At 41.2% G+C, this 14,789-nt stretch overlaps 1 protein-coding gene across 1 annotated transcript in view; it reads right to left on the bottom strand.

The window, feature by feature from the left end:
• The window catches only part of SKAP1 (src kinase associated phosphoprotein 1), a 280,187-nt gene that overhangs the window by 16,782 nt on the left and 248,616 nt on the right, over nucleotides 1-14,789 (bottom strand). Inside the window, exons 10-11 of the mRNA XM_061175616.1 lie at nucleotides 11,859-11,909; nucleotides 4,712-4,812 (exon numbers count right to left, since the gene is read on the bottom strand). Of these exons, the coding sequence (XP_061031599.1) occupies nucleotides 4,712-4,812; nucleotides 11,859-11,909 (152 nt within the window). The remainder of the gene's footprint in view (nucleotides 1-4,711; nucleotides 4,813-11,858; nucleotides 11,910-14,789) is intronic.

A 14,789-nucleotide genomic window follows, 5' to 3' on the forward strand; every position in this document is an offset into this window, starting at 1 on the left:
AAATCACTTTTCCCCGCTGTTGATGTTTGGAATGTCAGACAGGACTGAGCAGCAGCCGGCGTGTATTTCAAACACAGCAGATGGATTTTTATATTAGCTCCTATTTCATGTTCAGGCAGAGCGACCGCCACACTAAAACCGCAGCCTCTGTGCTGCCGAGTTTGCTTCTGTGAGATTAATTTTGTGAAATTAACTGGGACAAGATTGAAAAGGAAATTAAAATGTAGCTGAGTGAATAGGCCTTTCAAACACCTTTTTCCTGCTCTATTCAAACTTGAATTCTGCGGTGGTCTCAGGCATCGTGGGAAGTAATTTACGGGAGCCATCGGTTACGTATGAGGAGACCTGCACAAGCACCACAATCTGGAGCCACTGAAGAGCGTTAAACACCCCGCCGTGGCCGGAGCTGCGTCCCTGCACCGGGTGGAAGCGAAGTTCGGTCCCTGCACCAAAAATGCTGTTCAGAAATATCTGGGCCCAAAAGGAACGCGGGAACGTCCACTGGATGCACAGATCTGCTCCATTATTTAAATCTCCTTTTAATATATTTGCGGCCCAAATTGGAACTCAGTGCATTAAGTGGGCATGCAACTTTGTGGGGCTTAGTAACGGATAGATGTGTTAGGGGAGGTGGGCGGGGTCCTGCAGACCGTGCCATTGCTTACTATTTCAGAGCTGCGATACATGGCTCTGGCCTCTCCTCAAAGAAGTTTGAGCAATTGATCAATTTTGCCAGTGACAAACTCTCTCAGACCAGGAAAGGCACAGTGCATTTCCATGTAAGGCCTCTTCACTGGATGGCTTTCTATTTCCAAGAGAGGACTTTCTGAGCTTTCGAATATCTCTGTGAAGAGTTCTTGGCAGGACAGGCTACCTTTTTTTTCCTCTCAATTCACTAATAATTTATTGAACTCCTAGTGTGTACCCAATATTGACCCCAAAAGTTTACTCTATTGTTAGTGGAAAAGAAGGGAATATAATAATAATTATCATCCTAGATGCCAGGCGCTTCTTTACACAAATTCTCTAATGAAAGTATCACAACACCCTATAAATAGAAATTATCCCATTTTTACAGATGAGGAAACTGAGGATTAGCAAGATTAAGTGACTTTGTTCAGGGTCACATAAGTAACCCACCTGTTGACGATTTGCTTCCCTAAGAATAGGACAGGTGATGGGCATTTGGTTATCTATGGGGGTGCAGCTTTCTTACCCAGCTAATCATCTTCTCTGGAAAAAAATTTTTAAAAGGGTAAATAGCTCTCTTTCTGGGATCATTCCTGTCTAAAGGCCCTAGACCCTAACAGACCCTCTTGGCCCTAGGATTCTAGGATTCAGGGTTGGGTCATACTTGGGCAACTATTAAGAAACAGTAGGTGTGGTGTGTGTGTGTATGTATATATATATATATATATATATAATGAATATTATTAATCTATAAAAAAGAATGAAATAATGCCATTTGCAGCAACATGGATGGACCTAGAGATTATCATACTAAGTGTAGTAAGTCAGAGAAAGACAAATATCACATGATATCACTTATATGTGGAATCTGAAAAAAATGATACAAATGAACTTACTATTTATAAAATAGAAATAGACTCACAGACACAGAAAACAATCTTATGGTTACCAAAGGGGAAAGGGGGAGGGAAGGATAAATTAGGAGTTTGGGATTAGCAGATACATACTACGCTCTATAAAATAGATAAACAACAAAGTCCCACTGTATAGCACAAGGAACTAAATTCAATATCTTGTAATAAACTATAATGGAAAAGAATCTGAAAAAGAATATATATATATACATATACATATATATGTAAAACTGAATCACTTTGCTATACACCAGAAACTAACACAACATTGTAAATCAACTATACTTCAATTAAAAAAAAACCAAATAAATACCAAAAAAAAAAAAAAGAGAGAAAGAAACAGCAGGGAGCAGCAGGAGCCCAAGATTAAAGTTATTACCCCCCAATTCCCACCCCACTTCCCCATCCAGGGGCCACTTCTGTTCTCTACCTGCCACCCCCTGCCCCTCAGAATATTTCTCTTATCATACAAAGAGAGAGGGAAAAGCCGAATGCATTTATGAGGGCACAAAACAAAAGAACTTAGAATTTTTTTGTTTGTTTAATCTGAATAAATAATTAAAGCTAAGACACATTTTTGTGTGGAATTTCTTTAGCAGATTTGCAAAGTCAGCCTCACCATGTTTATTTAGACCGGGAATGTTTGAGGTGGAAGGAACCTTAGAGATCTAACACAACTCCCTCATTTTACAGGTAAGGAAACTGCTCCAGGTAAGCTGAGCTGCACTCAGTTGCATCTTGTCTTGTGTTTCTCAGGGAAATAGACTTCTCTAGGTTCCTAAGAAGTGGGCTTTTCTTGCCTGACAAAAGTTCTACTGGCCACAGAGAAAAGTAAAATGGAGATTTCTAGATACCATTTTTCTGGACTAACCTCAACTTGGGTCAGTTCTGTCCCTGCAGGTGTGAGAGGCAGGCTGCAGAGTGTAACTGACTCCAATAAAGGAAGCCAGCTGGGGCTAAATATGAATAATATGGAATAAATTTAGGATCCATATGAGAGAAAATTCCTGAGATTAGGAGTTACTGAACATCTGAATAGACATACAGCTGATAATGGCAGTGGAATCTCCTTTTCTATCTGTCTGAATTGGTTCATTTGTGCTTTTTAGAGGCAAGGGAATGGATCGGGTGGCCTTTTAAGGTTCCTTCCTGTCCAAGGACTCTTATTGAGTTAAGTAATATAATAAAGGTAAATCCAATCTGAAATGCTCCCCAAGCCAACGTTAACTGGAATTAAGTTTTATGAGGGAAACTTCAGTTAAGCTTCTAGCTTCTCATTTCTTCCCTTTCCATGCAGAGATTAGCAATGTGGAGAAGGGTGGCAACTGGTGTGCTACTACCAAGGTAAGGGATGACTACGAACTCAGGACCTTCCAGGAGATGGAGAAAGATGCCCGATAGAACCAAGGCAGCAAACTATTCCCTGTGAATTAAACTCTGATATATTGGCTTTTAGTAATGGAGGAGGGGAAGGGGGGGTTGGTTAAAAAAACCCAAAACAGGTTGGGGAAGGTCCCCATGTTCTTTGGTATCTCAAAATTACAACAGCCCTGGTAACCGCAGACAGCTCTATACTGCAGGGCAAGTCACCGCACAGCCCCTTCTAAATGGAGGAAAGGGACCCCCAGTGAGAAGTCATTAACAAAGGCAAAAGACATGCAAAACAAACAGAATAATCATGACCGAGAGAGAAGGCCAGCAGACAGTCTGGCTCTGTTCTCCCCTCCTCCTGCTGCAGGCACCTCAGACAATGTAAACAGTTAATTTGTTCACCTGCAGGCTCTGGGCAAACAGAGGCCTGGTCACACCTGAGTGGATAACTCGATTACCCCAGCGTGGTAATGTACACAAATTCTATTACTCGGCAAACCTTGCTTTCGGGCATTTGAAATACCAATCAGGCCAATGTCCACTCCCTTCTTTGCTTCCAATTTATTCTTGGTGTATTGGAGCTGCACCGGAATGGCACTAGGGTGGTGCTGAATTAGCAGTCTGGAAGAAATCACTAGAAGATTGTGATCTCACCCAGCAGGGATTGCAGGCCTCCTGCTCTCTGGAAAAAGGTTGGGTTTGAATTTGGTCCTAGTTCAAAGGGGACTCGTTGGAACAGCTGAAAGGTACCTTCGGTCAGCCCTGGTCTGTTTCTTAAGGAGCTTGTGGTATATTTCAAACTGAGACAAACACCTGGCCAAGGTAATGACATTTACAGAACAAAGATAAACTGCAAATGATGGCTTAATAACACAATGGGTTTTCAATTTTCCTTTATGGAGTTCACATACTAATCAATTAAAGAGCAAATTGTGCCTCTTTCAAAAATGTGTTTGTTGATATTGATTGCCTCGTAGAGGGAGAACTTTTTAACAAGTTTTTTAGGGACAGAATCGATTTCCTTAGCCCACCTATACAGAATATGTGCAGTCTTTCTTTACAAGGATGGTGTTACTGATCCCTCAAACAGCAGCCCATGAGTTTTGAAGCTTCTTCACATTGGTGATGGATCTGCAATAATATATCCTTATTTTTGCCCATTTTTTTGTATCCAGCAATACCATTTGTGAGATGGTTAGCTGTGGCTAGGGGCTAGCTCTGTGACTGAGGAAGAGAATGAAGTTAGCTGGCCCTTGTGAGTTGGATTCACTATCTTGGCCTTGTCAGCACTTGCTCAAACCAACTGAGCTAACTAGCTCTGACTCCTCCCCCCATATATAACTATGTTACAGTGTTGTTTATCTATAGATGAAATAAGAAGGCGGCTGACCCAGCTAGAATATTTTCAAGAGTATTTTACGGTAATAAATTATGTACGTGGTGATGACCTTTTAAGCACCACAAGACCCTTTTAAAAAGATCAAATTTTGATTGGCATAGTTTTAAGTATTATGTCTACTTTATTTTATTTTTAAATTTGAAAATTGGTTCCTGAATCTGAATTTTCAATTAAAATTTTCCCTGACAATTATAAAACAATGGAAGTTTACGTGTGAGGGAGCCATGTAATACACACAAGAGAAGAATATGACATGGGATAATTCTGGTTATGGTGACTACATCATCAAGAGTGAGAAAATCGACTTTTGATCCAAGCCCCACACTCTAATCCTTACCTTGCTCAGAATGCGGATGAGGTCACCCCGTTGGAAGGACAGTTCGGCTGGCTGGTCACCATGGCAATCCCATAGGCCCTGATAATAATTGGCATAGTCCACTGATCAAAGAGAGGAGAAATCAAAGTTAAAAGGATCCTGTCTTTTTCTATGGAGCCCACATTTTTGCTGCAGATGGAAACCAAGATTCTGATATTACCCCTAGGAAACCTAAGATTCAGGGGGTTTGGGATGAGATAACAGCCAGACACTCAGCATGAGCAAAGGACTGTGGGAGAAGGAGATCATTAACTAACATTAAATATTTACAGTTCACCCTTAGTCAGATGCTATTCAGTAATATGATAAATATATTCGTTTATTAATAAAAGAAAATCAGGCAGGTAATTTTTCACTTGGTTTATAAGTAAGCAGCACAAAGAGATTTTCTGCCAGACTTTCTTCATCCAGGGCATCTAAACTATCCAGTGCTTCTTTTTATTACCCATTGAAGGAATGAGATAAGTCTCCGACTTATGCCTGTTTACGAGAGAGGCTGAGTCAGCCAGCACAGATCTGCATTGCAGTCTCACAGGTTGGCCTCCTCTGTTACACAGGAACTTCATCCTGGGCACTTCCCACCCAGGTACTTACTATATGAGGTAATTACCAATAAATGTGGAAACGAATAGCCCAGTCTTTAAGTGGAACCAAGGGGGTGTCTCATCCATTACAACTAAATTCTGGGTGGGCTGGCCCTTTTCCAGCATCTCATTTGTAGACGCTGAACATGTCTGCCAAGATTTATCTGCAAGCCCCCAGGGGAACAGAAACCAAAGTGATCTGCATTAAAAATGAAAGCAACGGAAGACGAAGACGACAAACCAAGCTTTAGAAGCAGCTGAAGAGATTTACTGGGCTTCTCAGCAAGACTAGATGGCAGTGATGCCACAGGACAGTCATCGATTCTTAACAATGAAGAATTCGTATTGATCTTCTTCTACCCGGAAAGGTTAAACACTAGAGTACAAAGTGGGAGAGGATCTGGGGATTTGAATGGCAGGAGAGCGAATGCCCACTGGACCAGGGATAATGTGGCAGTGCTCCCCGTTCCTTAGGACACTATGTATGAGAGTGATATGCAAAGCACCTACAAAAGATGACATTCCTACTGATGGGAGTTAGGAGTCCTGGGTTCTAATTAAAATTCAAATGATCTGGGGGGACCTTATTCTACAGTTTCCACCTTTCCCTTCATTTGTCTTGACCCTCCCATGAAGAGTGATGGTGCTAGTTGCTGAGGATGGGAATAGACAGAGGGCAAGTGGGCAGTGGGGGGACAGAGGCCCTGGCTATATTTGCTTTTTTTCTCCTTGTTCCTAACTTATGAGCAATTCAAAGAATAAAGGCACAGAGGAACAAAATCCCTATATGTCTCTGGAAAAGAACTTTAGTAGGAATCTTAAAGTGCACAAAAACAGAAGGGGACACAGCTGTTTCGTTAAGATTCAGATATTGCAAACAAAAGTAAAAATGTTAACCATATAGAAACTCAAGCATGTTTTCTTTACACAGAAAATGTTTGTATATGCAGCAGACAACAGAGGGTAGCAAACAAGACAACTACACTGGAAACATTCTGACACAGACTTAAGAATATGTTTGGAAAAAAAATTCATTAGGAAAAAATGCTAACTATTGAAAAGACAAGGCATGTTTTTTTGGGGGGGGATATCAGTGCATGAAATAATAGAGAAATATCAGTTCCTGAAAAATGAAAGTAGTTTTCCCAGAGGATATAAAGCTTTTTCAGTTGTAATGGAGTTGATTATTCACCCCAAGATTTTGCCTAAGTTTAGGAATGAAAAGTATATTGACATCAATATTCTTCATGGATTTATATGTGATAAAGAAAATAATTTTATAAAAATAGATTTTTTAAAAACATAACTTGATGTTTCCAAATTGTAAGACTGACAAAGTTCTCTTGGCTTTTTCTGGCCTAGCAGATGGTCACTGTGGTGTACTGCTCCCCAAGTGCCTGGGTGTGGGACAGCTCCTGAGATTATGAGTACCTTTTGGGTATATATGTAAAAAGTGATTTGATATTGGGTATATAAGACACCTGGGGAGAACACCTGGAAAAAGCTATTCTAAAAGCACAACAGATCATAGGGAATGCAAGAAGCTAGCAGAAAAACAAAAACCTTCCAAGAAAAACTAAAGATAGAAGATGCCTTCAATTTTTCATAAGCTAAAGGCCCAAAGAAGATAGAGCTCAGGAATCCAGGAGATAGTTTAGCCTAGCCCAAGAACTGGAATCGTCAGAATCATAACAAGGCTGCTTTGGAAAATAAGCAGAACGAAGGGCTAAAAATGGGGAAAAGGTTGGACTTGCTATCTAAACAGAGGTATTCTGGTATTAAAGAAATCAGGGAGAGGAACGTCTTAACTGGATAAGATTGGATTCTGTATTGCAGACTCCCAGTTTAACACGTGATTGGCTTTAGGTATATGTGTGCACACAACTTCACTACATTCATTCTTTAGCCTTCAACAGACATGTACACAGAACCTACTGTGCCAGGGACTATGCTAGATGCTGGGAATTCTGCATCAGCCACGCACACGGTCCCTGCCCTTAGGGCTGCCATCCGGCAGTGGAGGCACCATGAAACAGTCACACAACTATTTATTTATTTATAATTGCAATATGTCTGCAAAGGAGAAGTTGAGGGTCCTGTGTATAATAGGGAATCTAACCTAGTCTGAGGGGTCAGAGAAGGTTTCCCTGAAGCTTTAGTTGTAAAACAAAAGCCTGATCAAACCTTGAAGAGGTGAAGAGGTAAGGCCAAGGAGGGCTTTATTCCTGAAGCTTGGCCCCAGGAAGAGCTTGAAGGCTGGGAGGTCTGCTGGGCCAGTCCAGCTTCTCCCTAAACTTGCCCAGCATGTCCTATGAACAGAGGAAGCATGAGGAGACTTTGATGTCTTTAGATCAGTAAGGAATTGGGAGCCTGAGAGGAAGGATTGCCTCTGTGGGCTGGACTGAGGTTCCTTTAGGTTTACACTCCTCTGGCAGCAGTCTGAGATCAGAAATAGTGCAGCATTCTGACCATTTAATTAATTCAAAACATCCTCATTCTCATTTTGAGGACATTATTCCATCTAATTATTTTTTTCCAGTCTGTCCATTTGGAATGAAAAACAAAAGAATAAAGCTTAATGCCAGCATTTCTCAATGTCTCTCCAAAAAACGTAACTCTGCACTAAATAAAGCCTGGTAATTCAAAAGAAAAGCACTAATATATTCAGCATAAAACAGACAGAGGACCTAGAGCAATAATGACACCACTAATAACTAAAACAGTTATAACAATTAACAACAATTACAATGATAGAGAAGCTAATGGGTATGGTCACAGCATTTAAATTGCCAGCAGAGCTGAGGAGGACTTTTTCTAGAGAAAGAAAAAGGGGGGAAGCATCTTATTTTCTTTATCCCATGTAAGAGAAGCTATGCTCCCAGCAGGTAAAATGTCATAGGAAGACTAGCAGCAGACCAAGTTAAAAAATATATTGTTTTTCTCTCTTTTCTAGGTATTTATTGCAAAGCATCTGTCATTCCACACCAAGTCTTTATAACCAGTGACAGTCATTTCTCCTGTAACTGAGGCCAAGTTGGTGTTACTATTGACAGAGTCAATATTTGAAAATAAGCCTCCATGACGGGGAGAGTTCTAAGGTGAAAGGAGCAGACACCATTCTGCCTTTCCCCCTCCTTAGGGACAACACAGCCTGACTATGTTCTTTCCAGAGTTCATATGTCACCTTGGGCTTCTGTTTGGGGGATATTGGGTAGCTCCAGAATTCAAGCTGTGACCAAGGAAAAGAGGCAAAAGGCAAGTCAGCATGTTGTTTACATTTTCTTGATAAGCAAAAGGACTGTGCCAATGTGGCCCTGGGTATAACTACTTAACAGATTATAGAAAAGAGAGACAAAAGGAGAAGAGAGATAAAGCCAGTTCTTGCTAGAGCATGAGAAATGGACAAAGAAGGCCAAAGCAATGGCCCATTGGAAGGGACTTGAAATGTTTTCTAGGCCAGGCCAGAAAGACCACCATGTTCAGTCCATTAAAGCAGACTCAGCCTGATACCTTATTAACCATTTCAGAAAGAAAGGCATAAAAAATTTTGCCAGGCTCCACTGACTATGACACCAGAACAGGAAGAGCAACTGAACAATACTATTTGCTTGTTTTCATAGCCCTTTAGTCTTTGAGTTTTGAAATTACTATGGTCCTTAATGTTATAAGTATGATCTTGAAGTGGGGAACACTCACAGATCCTAATTTTCATCTCCTGTGTTCCTTTTCTTGGGCCAAAGTTATAGCTGGGTGACGATCCACTCACATTTGTCTTGGGAAATAGGTTTCAAAAAGTAAGAGCTGCAAATACCTCTGTGGCTTCCCTCTGTTTCTTTTGTGTAATAGTTCACTCCATTGGCTGCCACTAAAGTGAAAAAAGTGCCTCAGAAATGGAATGCTCATCAGCAACCATTTTTCTGCCCTGCAGAAATGAGTGAACATGGGCTCCCCTTCGGCTGAGTTTGCCTACAACTTCAGAGCGAAAGCAACCTGTTTCAAGATCCTCCTTGGTCAGAGGTTTGACGTATCTAAGGATGATTTGTGCCTCCAGCTCTGCTTTTTGTTTTTCATGGCATACCCAAGCAAACGGCCAGTCGTTTTCATACAGACAGCACAGAATGAGTTTTCTTTTTGGTTACCTGGACAATGCCTTCTCATGATAGGGAAGGGAGATAAGCTGTCATCACCAAAGACACTTAGTGTTAGACTGTTAGGCTGATGGGTTGGAATTCAGTGAAAATCTGAGGTGTTGAAGAGTCACTCATTAGAATAACCCTGTTACTAACAGTCAAGCTGTAAACCGAGCTCTTTATAGATTGAATAATCAATACTACAAGGCCGTGATAGATTTTCTAGGTAACAGAACAAAATAAAAGAAATTACATCTTACAGGGTCATTAACACCCAATCAGGATAAACTGAATTCCTTTTTCCCCTCTTCTGATAAGCTCTTAGTTGGGCTTTAAAAATGTAAGCAGTTCCATCAGGGAAAAACACAGCATTCCAGGAAAAGGATCCCTGGAATAGTGAAGAAAAGTATGTGGATTTTAAAGGTGACCCTGCTAGCCATGGTATCTTTTAGGAGAAAATATTTTTCCCTCTCAAAGGGCATGTGATACCTGACTTGCCCAAGTGAACCAAACCTGTGTAGCTTGCCTATTACAGAAGAATTCACATTGTCCTGGAACTCCCTGCCTTTTATATGCCTACCCATCCCTCGAACCTCTGTATTTTACTGTTTTAAAGCTAAGTGATGACATTTGGATGTTACATATTTGTTGTAGTTTCTATAGCTCCTTTGTAGAAAAGGCACCATATAAATTCAATAAATAAATAAGTAAACACAGATAATATAAATTCCTGCCTCAGATTCTGCAGAGAGAGGGAAAAGTCCTCCTCTGTTTTTTTAATCACTAAGTCACCAATCATTATAACTGGTGGGAGGTATAAACCGTAGAAACATATTTAGAGCTCACTACACTTTAACAACACCTATTTTGGAGGCAGGAAGCATGAGGAACAAAGGGTTTTTTTTTTTTTTTTTTAAATGTACTTGAATTATAGCTGCTGGAACAGCTAAGAAATAAATCTCTCCTCACTCTTCAGATTGAACCTTAGAAAGAGGGGTGGAAGGAAGAAAAGAGATGAGGGAGACGTCTGAAACTGAATTTTAGGCTTTTGCCAGAAGACTGCTGCTGCCCAAGGGAGTTTAAAGTTGGCCATAGGAAGCTTCTAGTTACTCCACCCAAGCTGTCCACATGAAGTGCTTCTTTCCTGCACTAGTGAGGGAAGTTGGTTGAGAAGAGACACATGTGGGACATGGCTCGGTCAGGAAACAGATTTTTTGTTGAAATTCTGTACGGCAAGTAGAACAGTAAAAACTAAGATTCAGAATGGACTTAATCACATGTGTTAAATGTCACGAGGTCCTTACTTGAAACTACGCTAACATTCCTGTTATACTTGCCTCAGTTCTCTCTCTGGCTTTGGCACATGAATTCTGATGCTGCCTCTTTGCTGTCTTTTCTCTCCTCATGAGAAGCTGGGTGTTTATGAAGTTGGGTCCTTCACTAAACCTGTTACATATTCTCTTCTCATGGAGAATGAACCAAGGAAAGGGGCTTTGCTGAATGGATTAGGAAGAGAAGAAAAGGCACGAGGAAAGGAAGAGAGAGGAGAATAGGAAAAGGGGAGGCTGGAGAAACAGAGGGGGAGCAGGACGGGAAGAGGGAAAGAACCCCTAGGCTTAAAACTTCCATAGAATTTCTAAGAAAAAGTCAGCCAGTATCTAAATCAGGCACTTTCAGGCTCTGCTGATGGAATGAATGTCCTTGAGGTGGCCTTTGCAGCACATATTCCTTTACAGACAATGACAGACTAGGTCCTTGGTCCACTTAAGGAGGCTTTAGAGGGGCATCTGACCTTAGAAAGGATGGGCTCACTAACAGACTGAAACATGGTTAACAGTCTGGGATGAATAAGAAGTAATTTTGTATTCAACAAAGCTGTTACATATTCATTTCCAAATGTGCCTGGAATCAAACCAGGCCATCAGAAGTCAGCATAACCAAGCAATTCTATCCTTCACCCCGTGTTCACTTTTCAGATCTGACACATTTCCATTCCCCTCTGAACTTGCAATCTCCGGACCTCTCAGATAGGAGACTTTTCCATTCTTTCCATTCTCAATCCTCTGATCTCTTAGAGATGAGACAATGCTATTTTCACTGTACTGATTTAAGAAATACTGATAGGAAAAAAATAAATATCTGGTTTGGCTTCCCACCCTCTCTAGGATAAATCTTAGCAGTTCTGGGAACATTAATTAAAGTGAATGGGTGGCTGCTTTTAAAGTTAAGATATTTCCTTGTCCAGTCATCTTATTCAGGACTGTTGAGGTCGACACACCAGTTACCCTCTTAATTAGCGAGTCTGGTAATGTTTGTAGTCAGAGAAAGGTGCTTTCTCCAGTGGGAAGCCCGAATGTCCTATCCAGCACCTGTACATTCTTGAAGCTCTCATACCTCCTTTTTGTTGAGTGCCACTCTCATCCTCTTCTAGATCATGCTCTTCATCTGTGGGGATAAACATGATCAGCATTAGCAATTAGTGGTCAGTAGTCTGTTATTTGTACTGACGGGTCTTCTTTCTCTGAGCTCATCACACTCTCTTCTTTAAGGCAATAATTACCATTTAAAAAAAAATCATCTCTCACCTTCAACTGGCCTTCTCTTATTTCCATCTCTGTTCATTCATTCACAAACATTTTTAAGTGCTTACTATATGCAAGACACTGCACTAGGAACTGGAGATGCAGTGATGGACAAGACTGGCCGGGTCCCCACCCTATGGAGCTTCCAATCCACTGGATTATTTAGGTGCCTATTACTAGGATCCTAATCCTTTTCCTCAAACCCTATTTCTCCTCCCGTTCTAGCATTCTCTTCAAAATGTATTATCTCCACGTAAGCATCCAGAATTTCTGTGTGTGAAGCTAAGCACGTGTTTAAACCCTCTGTGATTAATTAATCCTTAATGTATCAAGCTTTGTTCAGCTGTCACAGAAGCTGGTCATGTACACAATTTTATGTTCTTAGTACTTGGGGCTTGTAGTTATCTTTTTTACTCTTGTTATTCAGCCTGCTTCACTCATGAGAGTGGAAGCTCCTGAGGGCAGTTGGAATGAATGGCAGGTACACAATGAATTCTAAGTCAATGCTATTTTCTAACTCCATCCAAGTGTTTATATGGTCAAAGTCACAACATGACTGGCCTAAGTTTCTTACCCTCATTAACCTGTTTCATCCCTGACTTCGTACTATCTGATAACATGGGAATTGGATCCTTATCAAGAAAGCATGAGTACCAGAATCATATTAAGCTATTTTATATGTGGGGTAAAATGCACAGAAATACACTTGCTGTTCTCCTTTTCATCATTACCACCCTCCACACACACACACACACGGAATGAATGGAGCATAAAAAGGAACATTTTGAGGGCTGAATACTCAGTTTCTTCCGGCCACATGTACTTTCCTTTCTCTCTGTGGATCTTAGGGCACTTACCTGTCTTGCTTCCCCATAGTTAGGCCATTAAATGGAAACTTTGAGGCGATGGCATGGGACAGCCCTCCCCCCCTTAAATATAAGGTTTATAGGGCAACATGAGTTCTGGTATGTCAGACTAGGGGAAGTAAACTCTAAGCTCATAACTAAGAAGAAACGGCATAAAAATATATTAAAACACTACAGAGCATTAAAGAATTGCAATGGATTTCACATACAAAATGATATAGCTCCCCTGAAAAAATTAAAATTAATATTGTTGGGATTGATACTTTGGGAAATAAGTCACATTACCAAGATTTAAAAATATGTGGGACTTCCCTAGTGGCGCAGTGGTTAAGAATCCACCTGCCGGGCTGCCCTGGTGGTGCAGTGGTTGGGCGTCCACCTGCCAACGCAGGGGACACGGGTTCGTGCCCCGGTCCGGGAAGATCCCACATGCCGCGGAGCGGCTGGGCCCGTGAGCCACAACTGCTGAGCCTGCGCGTCTTGAGCCTGTGCTCCGCAACGGGAGAGGCTGCGATAGTGAGAGGCCCGCGCACCGCGATGAAGAGTTGCCCGCGCTCGCCGCAACTGGAGAAAGCCCTCGCACAGAAACGAAGACCCAACACAGCCAAAAATAAATAAATAAATAAATAAATTTTTAAAAAAGAGAAAAGGGAAAAGGAAAACAATTAAAAAAAAGAATCCACCTGCCAATGCAGGGGACACGGGTTCAAACCCTGGTCCGGGAAGATCCCACATGCCGCTGGAGCAACTAAGCCCATGCGCCACAACTACTGAGCCTGTGCTCTAGAGCCCGTGAGCCACAACTACTGAGCCTGCGTGCCCTAGAGCCCATGCTCCACAACAAAGAGAAGCCACCGCAAATGAGAAGCCTGCGCACCGCAAGGAAGAGTAGCCCCCACTCGCCGCAACTAGAGAAAGCCCGTGCGCAACAGCAAAGACCCAACGCAGCCAAAAAAAAAAAAAAGTGATATATGATATCTATCTCTCTCTATATATAGATATAGGTAAATACATATCTGCCCTATAAGATTCTGTGGGAAAAGGACTCAACTCTACTTATCTCCATGTATGACCTTGCAATTTCCTACTTACCACCTGTAGTGCTCCTCCACCTTTCCATGAGGAATAAAGATGTGAGATAATGGAGTGAAATCAAATATGGGAAATAGATCACACTGAAATAAATCATGTTAAACATCATTCTTCGCACATTGTCTTCTTATTACTTGCCCACTTCTTTCCTTCCTCTGCTATGATGCTTTTCCTTTTTGACGTGGGACCAATTTCACAGGATTGAAAACATTCAAAGAAGAGCTGGTACGTCCTCAGTTTTAGAGATACCCAATAATTTGGACAGAGAACAGCTCTTTTGCTGATATCAAACATCTTAATCACAAAGACCAGTAATTTGCTGTGCTTAGGCACTTTTGCAGAGAGGGTTTGTTTTGCCTTTGCTGTCTGTGCGCAGATGTCTCTTCCTCCCAATTCTAATCAATGTAAATTGGGTCAGATCTCCGCTGTGAATTACAAATTGGATCCGAAGTTGGAGAGTGACCGTGCCTGCTACTCCACCTCCTTCCCACCACCATTAGATGGGAAGCTACACCAAAGATCTTTTCTAAATAAATCAGACTTTATTGTAAAACTCGGCCACTGACGAGACATAACCTCATTAGCATTGATTTTAAAATAAATTATTGAAAGTGGCTTGCCTGCTTTTGCATTTGTAAAATAGGAGAATGTAAATGTATTTGCAATGATAAAAATGAAAACTAAAACTTGATTCCTTTATCCTTTCAGGCAACAGCACTTAATCCAGTCATGATACAAAAATGGAAAAAGTAAAACTCTGCTTTATTTATGCAATTCAATTCCAG

Source organism: Eubalaena glacialis, chromosome 19, assembly GCF_028564815.1.
Source record: "Eubalaena glacialis isolate mEubGla1 chromosome 19, mEubGla1.1.hap2.+ XY, whole genome shotgun sequence".
In the NCBI taxonomy this organism is placed as follows: domain Eukaryota; kingdom Metazoa; phylum Chordata; class Mammalia; order Artiodactyla; family Balaenidae; genus Eubalaena; species Eubalaena glacialis.